The following is a 17,721-nucleotide window of genomic DNA, read 5'->3' on the forward strand; positions in this document are numbered from 1 at the left end:
GAAGAAGAGCTCCCGTCCCCATCTGCAAACATTTCTGCAGTCATATGTGACCACAGTTACCTGCCCACCTGCTTTGGTGGTCTTGTGGACAATGCCCTGGTCTACATTTCAGGGTTTGTTGTCCGAAAAATTCTGAAAAAACTGTCCTGTGAGGTGTGCCGTGCAAGCCTTGTCAAAGGTGCTGTACCCTCATCCTTTGACCAGAGCTACCACCTGCCTCAACTTAAAAACAATGGTGGTCTGATGATCCCCTCAGATGGAACAGTGAAGGTGGTCAGAGCAGCAGAGCGTGTGATACGCCAAAAATCAACAGGTGTCAGTGTGTCCTTTGTCAACCAGTTCGTTCGGGCTGAGATTGGTTCTGAAGATGTGTTTTTACTCGGGGAGCACATTGCAGAAACATGTTCCTGTCATTTGTTGTCTCTGTATTTCACAATTTAAGGCTGCACCACATCGCAAAATTAACTACCCTGGAGATAATGAGTGCCAGCACATGCAAGAAATTGTGCAAAAACAGTTATTTTTTCAAATAATGTATGATGAATGGAATGTTCTTGGGGAGGGGCTTATAGAATATAATGGGGTGTAACTAGGCAGAGGGGGGACGAGCCTGGGAGAGCAGGCTCGTAATGTATGTGATGACGGGATCTATGTGACTTTGCAGTCACCGATCTTTAAACTCTGATTAAGAGGACTCAATTTAAGACTGTTTTATTTCTTTCCATGAACGCGCGTTGTAAATATGTATATAGCTGTAGGTGTCTCAAATAAATGTGCAAAGGAAAATTGCACAGTAGGGGGCGAGAACGAGTCCAGAGATAGTTTGTGAGGTATAAATCAGCTCAGCTGTTCCAGAGTCTGATGCACAGTCTATCAGAGCTACAATCCCGGCAGCAGACTCATCTGGATTCTCCATGAAATCAAACATTTTGTTGGTGATCCCACATTCTGGACTGAAATATTGAACAGCGAGGGGAAACATCTTCCTGTTGCTTTTATTTGATGCATCTGTGTGTAATGAGAATGGTCAGGATTTATCTGATGTTAGGGCCTTCACAACGTCACTCACTGCCTTTGGAGCAAGGACATCTTTAACCACTGCCTCTGCCTTTGTTCTCCCTAAATTTTGAATCTGAAAGAATATTTTGAAAGAATATTTTGATGCAGTTTATGTGCACAGTCAGCACTGTTGTAACTGAGGTTGTGACTGTGTGGTGCTGCGGTAACCTGGAGAGAATGAGTGAGATGACAAATTCTTAATTAAATTGAATCAGACCATTCAAACAGTTAAACAGAGGTTTAGATTTAATCTATTGACATGATTTGTTCTTTCAATAGTAGTTTCAATAGGAAACTGAATCAGTAATAACAATGTTCTGTACCATATCATTGTCAATATTTTACAAACCTTTCAATTTGCCTTAAATTCATCTTAATTTGCCTTAAATGATGCTATTCAGTCATCAATGTGCCTCTTCCCACTCACATTTGCATCTCTACATAAGCTTTCGTTTCTGGGGACGTGGTGGAGTGTGGAGCAGAAGACATTTTTTTGTGGGACGGGTGTGTGGCGTGACGTCTGTTGCTAGGAAACGGTGATGGCAGCGCCAGCAGGTCCGTAGCAGGCCGGGGGTCCTAAGAGGATCCACCACCATTTTGCTGGCCTTAGTATTTCCTGTTTTTTTATTTCATGCTGAATTGTTACATTTATTGGTGATGTGTGTGTGACAGAGATGAGTATTGGACACTTGAAAATACTCCTCTGGGCCGACGCCGGTCACCATGCCAATGACAACAATTTACACAGAAGAACAATTTAGACCTGTAAGGGATAATGTCCATTTTGGTGTAGGCATATCCGGTTAGGCAGGAGGTGGCTGGCCCAGGATGGATCTCTGGAAAAGGCTTGTCTCTCCTCATCTGTGTTCCTCGAGAAAATAAAACAGGGCACAGGACACAGGACAGATGAGATTATAAACATTTCTGGAGTGTGGCAGCAACTCCGGCATTAAATCAGGTATTCATCAGTGGCCCTGTGCCTGCAGGGGGCTGCAATACGTTCTCAAGGCTACTGGCATTAAATGTTTGGCTGCAGAAAACCTGCAGGTCAAATGGACTGAACTTCATTGACAACTTCAATCTGTTTTTTGGGAAGAGAGAATTCTTCAATCGGACTGCAAACTAACAAGAGGGGTGTCAATCTCCTGTCAGAAAACTTTATTTTATCTCTGTGTAACTTCTCTGTTTCAACTGGTGAAGAAACGTCAGCGTTAACACCCAAGGACACCGTCGCCACTACAGAGACACAACATCCTCCCCCCACAGAGGATGCGGAGTAATTAGATGGGAGCCATGTGCTGTATCAGCTGCCAGAAACACCACAACCGAATAGACAATCCACACCATCCTCCACCTCATCATCACCTCACCTGAACTTCCCAGAAACCATGGAGAAGCTTGTATCTGTAGGGACAAGACTGACACTTTCACTGTCAGCGAGTCCTCAGGTACAGCGGCAAATCACCTCAACTTCTCCCCCACAGTCCTTAATAAACAAATCTCCCCCACAACCTCAAAGTAAAAAAACAAGCTCATAATCCACCAAATAGACAGCTCCGCTCGCGAGCTCATCACCAGCAGGAGCTCCACCCACCCTCCACCACCGTAAAGGAAAATTAACATCTTTTGGGTCCGTGCTGCTACAGTGTTGATATCAGCGGTACATATTTTCAAAACAAGCATGGACCCTGTGTCCCAATTATCTCTCCCATTCCAGTTCTGATCAGAAGCAGAAAGAACAAGGAGTTTAGGTCAGATACTGTGAATACATCCAACCTACAGTATGTTGGAAGTATCTCAGTCTCTGAAACAAAATGTACAGGTTATTAAGTTAGCTCTACTAAATGTCAGATCTATTACAAACAAGTCTTATCTAATTAATGATTTAACTACATCTTATGGGCTTGATTTCATGCTTTTAACAGAGACATGGTTAAATTCATATAGTGCTGATATTGTGCTAACTGAGTCGGCTCCACCAAACTTTAACTTTTTAAATGTTTCTCACAATGGCAAGAAAGGGGGAGGTGTAGCAATGCTGTTTAATGATACTTTCCAATGCAAGCAGTTACCACTTGGCGATTTCACATCTTTTGAATATTTGAGTGCAATTTTAAAAGGGGTACAAAGAATATTACTAGTAACTGTCTACAGGCCTCCTGGGTACAATGCTAATTTTATTGATGATTTCACAGATATGTTATCTTTTATTTCTACTGAATTTGATCATTTTGTTATTGCTGGTGATTTTAACATTCATATTGATAATCCCAATAATAGTTATGCCAAAGAATTCTATGATGTACTTGAATCTTTTGAACTTTCTCAGCATGTGTCTGGAAGCACGCACTGCCATGGTCACACTTTGGATGTGGTTATCTCAAAGGGTCTTAACATTTCAGGCTGTATTAAGGATGTTGCATTGTCTGATCACTACTGTGTATTTTTTGAAATGTGGATTTCAATCCATAGCAATGCCAGGTAGGTTAGGTTAAAGAAAAGACAGATAAATGAAAGGACAGCTGCACTTTTTGTTACCAAAGTGTGCTCTGCACCTTGCCAACTATCAGGCTCTGTTGATACTCTGCTGGATAGTTTCAACTCAAAAACTGCCAGTATTTTGGATCAGATTGCACCAGTTAGAGTTAAAACCATGCAATGTAAGCAGAAAGCTCCATGGAGAAATGATCCTGCAGTTCAGCACCAAAAAAGAGAATGCAGAAAGGCTGAGCTCAGATGGCGTAAAACCAACCTTCACGTACAAAGATTTTCAAAGATAGGCTGCGTGATTACAATAAAATAATGTGCAAAGCTCGACAATCCTTCTTCTCTAGCATTATTAACAATAGCAAAGTGCTTTTCACTATGGTTGACAGACTAACAAACCCACCTACATATATGACCCCTGAGCTAGTTTCAATTGAGAGATGTAATGAGTTTGCAAAATTCTTTAATACTAAAATCCATAATATCAGACAAGCCATCTGTACGCCTACATCCACCAATGAGCCAATTTTCTCTCCAAAACCGGAGTTGTATAATCCAGGTTCAGAAAGTAAAAGTCCTCACCAGGATTTTGCTCAGGCTTCCTGGATTGTGTTGATTCCACTAATTTTACATGGATTGCACTAATTAAAAAAATCTATCAAGCTTGAGCAAAATCCTGGTGAGGATTTTTACTTTCTGAACCTGGATTATACAACTCTGTCCAAAACCACGCAAAATGTTCAACATGTCCCAGTTTAGTACTATTAACGAAGAAGGTTTAATTGATACAGTGAGTCATCTCAAATCATCCACTTGCAGCCTTGATAATGGTAATGACCAACCAAGTTTTTAAAGAATGTCTTTTCCGCAATATCAATGAACATTCTTCAAATAGTGTGACAGAAATTATTGATTATTGACTAATCATCATTGATTAGATCATGTTTAGTTATTATAAGAGATCATTATGAACTTTATGATTTAGGACATGTCCATTCTGACTAAGCAGAAGGACTACAATAATGAAGTAGTGTGTTTCAGTGTAATCATGTACTTATGTTCAGTTCATATTATGCATGTGTGCTATACTGTGACCCAGGTCAGGGAGAGTGCTGAGCGTAAGAGCACTCTGTTAACTGGTAGTCACTAGGCTACTAGTCTTGGGTCATTTAGCTTTCTCTGTGTTCAACTGATACATCAGTTGCTTCCGCTAACTCTAGGGAAGTCCATATTAGGAGATACACACATGTGAGACAAAGTAGCCTGCTGGACGCTTATGTTTTGGAACATGCTGTGCTAAAGATAACCTGCTGTTAGAACTGCTGAATTGTGTTTAAGATTGTATATAAGCAGGGGGACTGCCCCCCTGCCTTCAGAGTTGTCATGCTTGAATGAGACTCTCGTGTCTGTGTCTGTCTTTGTCCTATTTATATATATTTATATTTTTGTAATAAATTAATCATTTAACCACGTCTGAGTCCTCATCCATTTCCAGAAAATTTCTACGACAATAGTAAATTCTTCACTCATGTCAGGTGTATTTCCGAGTGCATTAAAAACTGCAGTTGTGAAGCCTATCTTGAAAAAGAAAACTCTAGATGCAAACTTGTTGAATAATTATAGACCAATTTTTAATCTACCCTTCAAGGTAATTATGCACTTTCTGTCCACAAATAGCTGTTTAGACCAATTTCAGTCTGGCTTCCGACCTAATCATAGTACTGAGACTGCACTCATTAGGGTTATCAATGACATTCGGGTAAATACAGACTCAGGAAACATGTCTGTTCTACTACTGCTCGATCTCAGCGCTGCCTTTGACACCATTGACCACAAAATTCTCATAGATAGACTTGAGAACTGGGTTGGACTCTCAGGAACTGTCCTAAAATGGTTCATACCTTATGGGGTAGTCTGCGAGATTAAGCACTAGATCTGGAATTTTCTGTCTTGAGGCCTTAGGGCCCAGGAGGAGAACTTCTGTCTTGTTCTCATTAAGTTGGAGGAAGTTTAGAGACATCCAGCTTTTAATATCTCTTACACAGGCCTCAATTTTTCCTAAATTGAGCTTGTCGTCATGTGGGAGTAGCGTTTCAGGCAAGCCTGCTGGTTCTCGTTTCCGAGAGTAAATATGCACTATTTACTGAAATTCGTACTATTTTATTATTTAGAACATTCCTTTATTGTTAGAATTAATATTAATTATACATTTTTATATATTAGATATTATATTTTTATATATTATATATAAATTAGACTTGCCTTTATTTATAAATTCTGTATATTTACATATTTCAGTATAAGAATGTCTAGAAATCCAGTTTGCAATCTGCAATCTAGAAATAAACTGTACCAAAATCATACCATTGCAAGCACTGTTTTTATTATACAATAAAAAAAGAACAATAATAAAAAGACAATTCTGGCGTCCACATCTGAAGCTGTGGAATTGATGTGGACGGTGCTCACGGCTTGAGAGCGGGCAGTTTGAGGGCGGGCAGTTTGGTGCTAGGCGACAGGGCCGGGAGGGGCGGAGAAAGGCCTTGGCCACGAAGCTTCAGCCTCTCGATCTTGGGTCGCCGTAACTGGATCTTCTGCTCAGTCTTGTCCTCCGAGGTCAGCTGCGTAACTGCCCTCTCTGCCATTGCTGTGGTCACAGGGTGACAACGAATCAAAAAGTAAGATACTGGAAGGGGGGAGTTTTTATATAAGCAGCCTTTGACTGTTACGCTGCTAATAATACAGCCATATAAATAGCACCTTCCAGTGTTGAAAAGACATCCTTGAATTATGCTGCTAATACAAAGTATGAGAAAGTCTTAGTATGTGTAGGATGAGAGAAATGTTAGTTGTAAGAACTACATTGGTCATAACAAAGCAGCTGTCTGCCCCCATTTTTTTCCACTTACTCTTGCGTATAGAAGGTGAAGTCACTCCTGGAGTTACTGATTCCTGGTCTTTAGGCCCATGCGGTTCATGAAGCCCATTAAAGACCAGTCATCTCTGGTAGGGGAGGTGTTGTGCTGCAGGCTCTTAAGGGGGACCCCGTTGGCTTCATTCTGCTGCAATGTGGTCAACCTCGTGGTCTCTGTCTCCTCCACCTTCTGCTGCAGTGTGATGGACATTGTGGTCTCTTTCTCCTCCACCTTCTGCTGCAGTGTGGTGGACTTTGTGGTGTCTTTCTCTTCTCCCTGATTGGGAACAACAATGATGGAGCAGTCAGTGGCTGAAGTGGTCTTGCTGTGTGACTTTGGAAAGGGCCGCGTCCTGATGCGTCGGACCAACTGATTCTGGAGATTTTTTCTCAGTCTGTTCTTCAATTTTCTTGTGAAGGCCACGATCTTGGAAATATTTGGCCTACCCCGAACAGCTCGGTTTGAGAGATGCAGTTGCTTCGAGCATATTGGAAGCTCTCCTGCCGGAGAGGGTGTAGCTCTCTCCTGTGCTGTGTTTTTTTGAGTGCTCTCCTCATGCATGCCTCCCAGTCCAGGTGAGTCCTTTACCGCACAAGTTCTCCATGATGTTGGTGTCTGCAGGTTCTTGCCTTTTTTGTCACCTGAGTCACCTTTACTTGGTTTGGGTCCAAGCTCATGGAAAACCTGGATGGACTGCGCCAATTGTTGAACAAGTTTCTTTCTACTTGTCTGGCTCACCTCAGTGGGCCCAGCGTTTGTGGCAGCGGATGTTCCTGAGGTGACCTGTTTCCTTTACTCTCTGTTTTTTACTCTCATTCTTATTATTGGCACCTTTCTCTTTCTTTCTCTTACTAATCTGCCTCTTCCCTGCATCTTTCCTCTCATGTTCTACTGGACTCTTACTCTCACATCTCAAATCTTCTCTGTTGTTCTCTTGGCTGCTGGCCTTCCTCTTCCTCTTGCTGTGTGCATGTGATGATTCAGGGTCTCCCACCATCACTGACGTCTTAGGGACTCCGAGTTCTGTGACGTCCTTTCCTGTGGTCCAGTCATTGTCTTTATGACCTAATCTCTTATGTTGAGGTGAATTGCAGGACCCTTCTTCCTCTATCATCTTTCTGAGTCTGGCTTCAAAGTTCCCAGGATCATACACATCAAAACTTATTTTACGCTTTGCCTGGTCTGTCCTGCTCTCCTCCTGTTTCCTGAGTGGGACAAAAGTGCTCTGTGGGCTGGGCATGGTCTGGAGCTGCTGACTCTGGCCAAAGGCTGAGTGGGGGAGTCCTCCTAGAACCATCAGGTTTGGTTGTGGGTAATTCCCATAATACGTCCACGGAGACACCAGTGGGGGAACCACACCTCCAAATGTTGGGATGTGTCCTATCCAACAGAAATACTGGCATTGTAATATTGTGTTTTCACAAATTTAAGGTGGATGCATTGTTGAATACAAACGTATATACTTTAAAACATTTACATTGAAAGTTAGCATCTTAGGATATGTGTTTCTTAGTCAGTTTTGATCTTTGTAATGTTATTATTAAGGCTTTGTAAGAAATGTTAACCTACCAGCAGCTCTGACAGGATGGACTGGAATGTTCTGGACAGGGTTACCCATGAATAGTCCATTTCCTGTTCACAAATTATATTGATTCTTAAATTATATCCAGTCATCTTACAACAGTTCTCAGGACACTTATTTTTTTTAATAGATAAGAATTACTATTTGCAGGGTTGCCAACTCTCACGCATTGAGCGTGAGACACACGCATTTAACCGTCTTCACACGCTCTCACGCCACACATCCGATTTCTCACGCTGAAAAAAAATCTAGTTTATTTACCTCTGAACAGTCCTGCACGGATCCGTTTTTTGAGACCCGCACCCACCCATATCCGCAGAGTACAGCACCCACCCACCCGCGAACCCGTGGTTCAAAGTTAAATCTGTACCCGCCCGGACCCGTTAATATTTTACCCATTACCCACCCGTACCCGTGAAAAATCACACAAATCGAAAGTATTGCTATAGAGCACTTTATTTTACAATGCGCCTCTGAAAAAACGTCAGTACAACACAAAATAAAATCTAATGTTGCGGTGCAGGAACAGTAGGCTATTCCTATCTAAAAGTAGCAACTGGTAAAACGCAAGAAAATGTATGTAGCCAACCGGTGCCATAACACAATGCAAAACGAGAGGGAACAAATGCCAGTATAACAACTAAATAAAATCGCATAGGTTCACAGTGGTAGTAGTTTCCTATCTGCTGTGGTGGGAGCAGCACGCTAAGTTCTCTCTCCTCATTTTTCTTTGTTCTAGCACGGCCACCCATTTAGCTTTGAAACCACCAAGCAAGCTACAATAAATGCCCGGTACTGCGTTATAACCAGCCTCTGCTCATGTTTCCGCTGGAAAAGAACCGAAGTTTGGGTATTACCCCAGAACGGGTGAAGAGTAAAGTTCAGCCCGCTCTGGCCAACGGAGCTACGGTATAAGTAAGCTCCCCTGAGCTTCGCCACCACCATCGGGAGGCGCTAATCAGGCAAAAGGTAACACTATGTTCATTACGTAGCAAATAAAAGCCTACTAAAAATGACCACATATTCATGTGCTACCCACCCGTATTTAACTTACCCGCCCGCATACCCACCCGTAAAATTGCGGTATGTGTAAAACCCACCCGTTTCAGCATATTACCCGACCCGGTGCAGGACTCTACCTCTGATCCATATGATTCAATGAGTTACTAGTTCGCTCTGGCGCCAACCACTGGCGATCGATCGATCGCGATATAATACTTAATTTGTATCCGTTTTACACCCCGCCCGGTGACAATTTAACCCGCCACCCGTCAACAACTTACGTTCGCAACCCCGTCAATAATTTACACTCGACCCCCCCTCCAAGTTCAAATCTCACTCCAAGTGAAGTTCAGAAGTTGGCAACCCTGTATTTGTCATTTTACAAAAGAAGAATACGTGAAATGGAGTCTCACTATACCTGTGTACAAAAGGTGGTTGTCATCAAAACTCATATCGAAAACACAATCTTAATCAAAAGTACAAACTTTTGAGGTGAGAAAGTTCTGTTTGTAGATATACACGTGTGAATAACATTTATATGGCGCGTTTTTGACGCAACAATTGATTTCGAACTAAATGTAGGCTTACTGTTGTCATAGTAATTTATCAACAGAACAGTGCTCAAGTGTTCTATTGATTAATTACCATGGCAACAGTAAGCCTACATTTAGTTCGAAATCATTTTTTGTTACAAAATAAATGAAGAAAATTCAAGACATTCATAATGAATATGCTTTAATACGGACTGTGTCTTCCGCCAAAAAGTAGTTCCACAACAAGTGAACTGAACAGTTCCCTGGCCTACCTAAAAAATAAAATAATGATTAACTACAAGACAGCTGCTGATACTGTAAAGCTCACCCTTTGTAGTGCAGATAGAGCCATATAACTGCCTAAGTATTAAGTTTAAGCTCAGCCTTTTCAAATGTTCCCAAATTGACCTTAAAGTCATTTTGTAAGAGCCAGTCCATGAAACACTTTGTAGCCCACTTTGTCAAATTCTATTTTGTTCATTTCGAGCCAGTTCCAGTGCGTTCAGTTGTTCTCACAAACGCTAGAACACTTAGAACACTTCTAAACCAATCAGATTGTGAGGTCGGAACTAATTTGTATAAAATCCCTATAGCGCACGGCCTCGAGTGGATTATTCTTTTTATAAAATACAAAATACAATATAACAAAATGCTCCAATGTTTAATGATATGAAGTTGATTTGTGTGTGCAGTAAATAATTCTTATAGTTCTTCTGTGAAGTAGTTAGGGTAGTTTGGTTATGGTTTCCATCTCACGACATTTAAAGAGTAAACAATTAACATTTCTACTGCGCGTGATTTAGAGACTCTGGTGCTCAACCGGTGTGACGCTCTTCTTTGCTGGTACGGCAGTGGTGCTTGACTCTGGGAACCTTATTCTGAGGGGGCGTTTCACTGGCCAATTCCCTATTAAACAAACTAAATAAATTATTCTATAAGAGGAACAGTGAGTAAGTGCACGAGTGAATTGTAAATAGTTTAATATTTGCCCATGTAGCTGGTGATTTTAGTAGACATGGCTGTGTCATTTCTGTTAGCTTGTAGCATCAATATTTTGATAGCTAGCTAACTAGCAAAAATAATTTCAAAGTTACCAACATTGTCAGCTCAAACTGAAAAATGTTTGTAAATTGTTCTTAGACAATATATTAAAACATTGCTTAGCATAATACAATTTTTTTAGCACCCCGTTTAACAAAAATATCCCCTCAATTGTATTTTCATGTTTCACTATGCTTTCGACAAGGACTTACAACCAGAAATTGCAATGCTTTGTTTCAGTGTGTTAGTGTATTAGACTGGAGAGACTACCATTAACTTCTGTTGTGACTTCATCATTCCATCTGTAACTAGGAGTTACGTTTATTCTGGCAGCACTTCACGCCACATGTCCCTGCTGTCCATGGTGCTGAAACCTCAATCTCCACAAACAATCTGGCTCTAGTCAGTCATCTTACATCTTACAGTCATCACCACACATTGCACTTCTCCCTGAGATTCTTCTCTCAATACAGCTTGCTTTTGTCCATATCACAGTATGACAATAACACAATCCCTCTCAGGACTTCTCACACCCTCAGGTGTTCTTGAGTCTTTGCATTCTGCCTTTAATGCCCAAGGCTCACAGACATTGGAAAACTACATTTTACATCACATCACAGATGTAATTAACAGCATTTCCATGATCACCTTTAGGTTGACTCTCTGTTGAGGGCCTATATACCAACAAATTTTTATCTTCGAGAGGGACCTCAGCATTTAGTCTTACTGATCAATGTTGTCAAAACATCACAAAATGTAGCAATTGCTGAATGTACAATGTGTAGAATCATTTTATTCTTGTTATATGAACACGTAGGCTAAACGATTGCATCAGATCAAAGACATACATACCCAGAGATCTTGTCATGATCAACCTCTTCTCCAAATTATGAATATAAAAATATTTATGTTTTAAGTTGAATCAGTCAGCTGATCTAAGGCTGGCTTAATTGGGTAGTGTATGGGGCCTAGGATGTGGTTGTTATGAAAATATTTTTTTCTTCATTATAGCTCCTCTGAACTCTGGAATATTGGTGTGCTGCAGGAAGTAATTCAAGGCTGGTGTCCCTTGTTTTGGAATGTGGTTTTCCTTCTGCATGTGGTTCGTCATCTGTTCAGGAATTCATGCAGCAAACTGTGGTTGTAGTGGACTGATGCATGTGTGCATTTTCCTGGTGCTTGAAAACAGAACAAATCACACCACCACCACTCCAGACCCAATCAGGGAGGGGTTCAACTCATATATGGGTTTAGCTCATTCAACAGATGTTAACATGACAACACTCTGACAACAATATTAGAGAATTAGAGACATACATAAAAGAAGAAGTGATGTGAATGATAAATAATTCTAATCTTATTCTTAAGAGCCCTACACTTCTTGATGGTCAATAATAGTAGTCCAGGACTGTGGAAATACAGCCATAGCAGGGGGGACTTCGGGGTGGTGAGAGGAGCCAGGGCAGTGGGTTGATCCTTCCTCATAACTGGGTAGGCAGGAGGTGGCTGGCTTAGGGGGGATAGCAGGAAAGGCTTGTCTCTCCGCGTCTCAATATTTCTCGGGTAGGAGGGCAGCCAATTGGAAAAGAAACAGGGGCGATTCGCTGTGCATGGGACTATATGTGGGACAGAGGACATTTAAACATTTCTGGAGTGTGACAGCAACTCCAGCATTAAATTATTACAGCCCAGCTAAAAGGGCAGAACCAGAAATTAACACAGACGTGGGAGCATCCTGAGACATTGGCATCCATCCACTACACTGTCAACCAACTGCTAAACTAAATAAGTAAATGTTAAACCTAGACTTAAAGATTGAGACTGTGTCACAGTCCAGTTAGTTGGGGGATCTTATTAGAAAAGGCTCTTCTACTTGCTGTTACCTTATTAATTATTGGAACTAATAAGAAGCCAGCATGTGATCATAGTAGATGTGGGGGTTCATAGTCCAGTAGGATGCCAAGATTTTGGGCTACTGAGCCAGGTGTAATGGGGTAGTCTGCCAGATTTAGCATTAGATCTGGTATTTTCTGTCTTGCGGCCTTTGGGCTCAGAAGGAGAACCTCAGTTTTGTCACTATTAAGTTGGAGGAAGTTTAGCGACATCCAGCAGTTAACATCTCTTACGCAGGCCTCAATTTTTCCTAATGTGGATTTGTCCTCATGTTTGGCTGAATTGCAAAGTTGGGTGTCATCTGCATAGCAGTGAAAATTGACACCATGTTTGCTTATAACTATGCCCAATGGTAGCATATATAACGTAAATAATAGTGGATAATAGAGATGTGAGTTGCCAGGTTATTTTTTTTACTTGAGTTGAAGGTTGCTTTTTTTCTAATTTTTTCAGAGTGAGGTTATGCTTTTGCAATTAATAAAATAATAATTTAAAGGCTTTTAACATATTTTACCCAGGGGTGCCAATATTTCTGGAGGGCGATGTATCAAATATGGGATATTGTCACAATTTGTGACAAAATCATCCTTCAAAAGTTATTCATGTAGATTATTTTCAAAAACCTTTGCTTATGCACATTACATGACTGACTGGTTGGCCCATGAATAATTGTTTACAAGGAAAATAGTGAATCCCTCAAATTATATACTGGATACATTCAACCTAAGACATGTTAACCTGTAACTCACTAATAATGGTTACATGAGTAACACTGAAAGTAAACCAGAAGACAATATGACTCCCTTGCAATTAAAAAACAAAACGATGTTCCTGATTCACTTCTTGTTAAGGCTCCTTATTCTGTCCAGCTGTCTGTGGTCTCTACTCCAGGGAGAAGCACTGGAGACCTACATGATGGAGAGTAAGAAAGAGGCAGAAAAGCAAAATAAAGACCAAACACGGTTCAGTGTTTTTCTGAGAAATGAGTGATGTGTTAGGGTTACACAAATCTCAAAAGATGAAACATCAGATGACCTGAAAACGCCATCCGTATTGATGGAAATACCCTTAAACTCTCTGCTTACCCCTGTTTGCTGCAAAACACACACAGAATAAAAATAAGTAAAAATGCCTTTAGATTTAATTTTACAAAAAACTCACGAATAAGTCTAAATGCAATCAGGCAGGAGGAAGCACTAATATATAATAATAAGCACTAATATAATAATAAGAGGAAGCAAAAATGTTCTGTACTGATGACGCTGTGCTGAATTACCAGAGGACATGATGATGAGTCTGATTAATGAGACAAGCTAGTTAAAACCATTTATAGTCCAGACTCTTAGTTACCTTGATGGCATTTGATATAGAAGAGATGATGTTGCACCACGTGACCAGCGTGAATGGTCCATGTAAGGTTCTCTTTATGTCAAGGAACTTGAAGGTGCAGATCTTCTCTACTGAGAACCCCACAGGTTCATCAGGTCCCTCGTCACACAGCAATATTTCCCTGAGGCATATTAAGTAGCAGTTCTTCATCTTACATCTCATGAGACCTGCCTCATCATTTTATGAAGTTTGTTGTCTAAAGAGGTACATTCACAAGCACTACACTGGCTAGTGGGGAGCAGTGGATGCACCATTTTTTTCTTGCGTGAGACACAGTAACATTTTGTCAAAGCTACGAGCTAAACAGAAGAACTGCTTTGCTGTTGGCTGGTCAGAGGTCCAACATGCTACTGCACTGGTGTCTTTATACTTTGTTTTCCAAATAGTTGTAAGTAAGTGTGTCATACAGTGGGGAAAATAAGTATTTAGTCAGTCACCAATTGTGCAAGTTCTCCCACTTAAAAAGATGAGAGGCCTGTAATTGACATCATAGGTAGACCTCAACTATGAGAGACAAAATGTGAAAAAAAATTGAGAAAATCATTTTGTCTGACTTTTAAAGAATTTATTTGCAAATATATTTGCAAACTGTATTTATTGTGTATGTAATGTGTAACAGTGTCCTGTGTCATAACTACATCTCTGCTGTTTGTAACAAACCAAACTGTGAAAATCGGGTAAAGATTCGCAGAGTTGTGATTATTATAGTTATATTATACTCAGGGCTCTCAAGTTTTGAATTCATTTCAGAGTGTGAGAGTGGGTGGCGAACGTAAGTTGTTGAGCGGGGCGGGGGGGTGGTGAACATTGTTGTTGTATTTCGCGATCGATCGCCAGTGGAGGGCGACATATATATATGGATCAGAGGTAAATAAACTAGATTTTTTTTTTCGCCGTGTGAAATCTGAAGTGTGGCGTGAGAGCGTGTGAAGACGGTAAGATGCGTATGTCACACGCTCAATGCGTGAGACTTGAGAACACTGTTATACTCCTTTTTCAGTACAAATATATGTACTTGGAGCGCAAGGGAGACCCATCCAATATGGCGGCCACCTGTTACGTCAGCGCCAATAGGCGGTGTCAGTCCGTGAAGCATCTATGTATATTATGTCTATGGCACCATCCAACACTGGACATACAAGCACACACACATTCATGCACACACACTCACACAACTGTTTTTTTGAACATCAAAAGACACACACAGTCACACATGTACAAATGTATTGGCCTTCAAATGTACTTAAGTACTGAAAGTAAAAGTAAAGGCTCTAATATTTAGCACTATGAACTGCATGAAAAACGATGGTAAAACTAATCAGCTCTTAGTAAAAAAAAAGTGTCTCTTGGTCTCTGATGGGTTGGCCACCCCTTTTCATCATTTACCTCTTGCCCCTTGGCAATATATTTGGCTCATATAATATTGATTTACACTGCTACGCAGATGATACCAGCTCTACTTATCTGGTAAACCAGGCACCTGTTCCCACGCTCATCCCTTTCAAACTGTCTATCAGAAATAAAAACCTGTTTTGCATCTAATTTCCTAAAACTTAATAGTGATAAAACTGAAATGTTGCTCTGTGGTTCAAAATCTACAATATCTAAAGTTCACAGTTTCTCCATGCCAATTGAGTCTGGGTGTCATCCTAGATAGCACTTTATACTTTCACTCGCACATCAGTAATATAACCCAGTCTGCATCTTTTCATCTGTGTAACATCAACCGTCTATGCCCCTCCCTCACCCCCCATACTGCATCTATACTTGTTCATAACCTTGTTACCTCCCGTATTGACTACTGCAATTCTCTCCTGTTTGGCCTTCTGTATAAGTCCCTTCATAAGATTCAGCTGGTTCAGAATACAGCTGCTCGTATTATTTCTAAAACTCCTTCATTCCAACACATTACAACAACTCCACTTCAACAACTCCACTGGCTTCCTGTTAAATATAGAATACATTTCAAAATCTGTCTCTTTACATTCAAGGCCATCCATAATCTTGTCCCCCCATATCTCTCAAATCTTCTCAATATCGCATCTTCCTCCCTCTCGCTCAGATCCTCCTCTTCCACTCATCTCTCTGTGCCTCCTGCTCGTATGAGTACCATGGGAAGCAGCTTTCAGTCGCTCTGCTCCCAAACTCTGGAACTCCCTCCCACCTGACATCCATAAAAATTGATTCTCTTCCTCTTTTTAAATCTAGACTCAAAACTCACCTGTTCAAAATAGCCTATTCCCTGTAATTTACTTTATTGTCTATTGTATGTTTTATGTCCTTTGGTGCGTATTGTGTTCTCTCCCTAATTTGTTTTATTTATTTCTTGTAAAGTGTCCTTGAGTGTTGTGAAAGGCGCTTTTAAATAAAATGTATTATTATTATTATGATGTATACAATGCTAATATCGGAATTATTTTAATATACACAAAGAAGCGGTTTGCTGCGAGATATTGTTAGGTTTCTCATTAAATGGCTTCAATAATATCTAAGTATAATCATGCTCTGGAGCTCTGTTCACTGAATTCCAAACACATGTTCCCATGAAGCTCAGCCAATCAGAATGAGCGCTCCAGGTCCTTCACTAACTCCGCCCCTCACTGTCTCTGCTCTTTGCAGGAGCTGGAGGAGAGCTTCCACATTAGCAGGATGGAGCAGATCGCCTTTGAATTCAATGTGCTGGTGTCTCTAGAGATGGTCCTCTACCTGCCCGAGAGCAGGTCACAACGCACTACCACCTGAGCCTTCCAGTCCCAGCCAGCCCAGCCAGAGCTGACGCCCCCTTTGAGTGGGTGTGGTTTTGCAGACCGGCCTCAGGGAGGACTTCAGCACAACACTAAGTGCTTGTGGGTTAAATTGAACATTTGTTCTTGCTTTTTGTGTTTGTTTTTGGGTCTTATGCGAGGGTAATTAAATGACAGTAATATTAGCTAAAGCACTTAAATCAACTCCAAACACTCAAATAATAAGAGAGATTTCCTTAAACCTCTCTTTAAACATTATCTGTAGAACCAGCCTGCGCACCACGGACTTGTGCAAACGGGCCACCCAATGGAGGATGGGTTCCCTTTTGAGTCCTGGTCCTCCCAAGGTTTCTTCCTAATCCCCACCGCCATAGGGAGTTTTTCCTTGCCACTGTCGCCTTGGCTTGCTCATTAGGGATCTGGACCCATACGATTGTAAAGCTGCTTTGTGACGTGTTGTGAAAGCTATATAAATAAATTTGACTTTGACTATACAACAAAAATAACTTCTATGTTTAATTTACAGTAGAACTATAATCCACACACTTGAATGGTGTATTTTTAGGCACACTGAAACAGCATATATAATTTACTATAGCTATAAATTATTATACATCTAAGCATTCCTGCTTTTAACCTATTAATGGTGATTATGTGTATAATTTTATGCAATGTATGTTTTTTTTTTTAATAGTTTGTCACTTGTACTACATCACTGTCCCACTAGTGGGCAGTATTTGACAGGGAGCTGTGTTGAGACCAGAGACCGTATGTATATATATATATATATATATATATATATATATATATATATATATATATATATATATACATATACTCTCAGAGGGCCTAAAAATATTCTTAAAACATAAATATATATAATATAATTTATCCAATTTTATTTAATCCACTTACAGTTTGACAATCGACATCTAAACAATTAGAAAAATATAAGCAAATACATTATTCACCCGTGTCAATCCAGAATTAGACAGATGATGTAATGTGAATTATGGTGATTTATTTATTTCTTTTTTCTCTAACCTTAAAATGATCCCTTTAAGGTCACGGGTCGG

The 17,721-nt window shown here is 40.5% G+C and overlaps 1 protein-coding gene across 1 annotated transcript; it reads right to left on the minus strand.

The window, feature by feature from the left end:
- Window positions 1–6,410: 6,410 nt before the first annotated feature.
- Window positions 6,411–9,569, minus strand: LOC143522519 (uncharacterized). Its single transcript, XM_077016229.1, has 3 exons — window positions 9,464–9,569; window positions 8,031–8,093; window positions 6,411–7,841 (listed from the first exon to the last, which is right to left on the minus strand). Exons 1-3 carry the CDS (start codon window positions 9,495–9,497, stop codon window positions 7,201–7,203), a joined length of 738 nt encoding a protein of 245 aa, XP_076872344.1. The 5' UTR covers window positions 9,498–9,569; the 3' UTR covers window positions 6,411–7,200.
- Between the last annotated feature and the right edge of the window lie 8,152 nt (window positions 9,570–17,721).

The sequence above is a fragment of the Brachyhypopomus gauderio genome, chromosome 9 (genome assembly GCF_052324685.1).
Source record: "Brachyhypopomus gauderio isolate BG-103 chromosome 9, BGAUD_0.2, whole genome shotgun sequence".
NCBI lineage: Eukaryota > Metazoa > Chordata > Actinopteri > Gymnotiformes > Hypopomidae > Brachyhypopomus > Brachyhypopomus gauderio.

Coding starts and splice junctions, on each gene's coding strand:
- LOC143522519 (XM_077016229.1), bottom strand. CDS start 9,497: ATGAGTTTTGATGACAACCACCTTTTGTACACAG. Junction 8,094..9,463: donor CAACCACCTTTTGTACACAG/GTATAGTGAGAC, acceptor ATTTGTGAACAG/GAAATGGACTATTCATGGGT. Junction 7,842..8,030: donor CCATCCTGTCAGAGCTGCTG/GTAGGTTAACAT, acceptor TCTGTTGGATAG/GACACATCCCAACATTTGGA.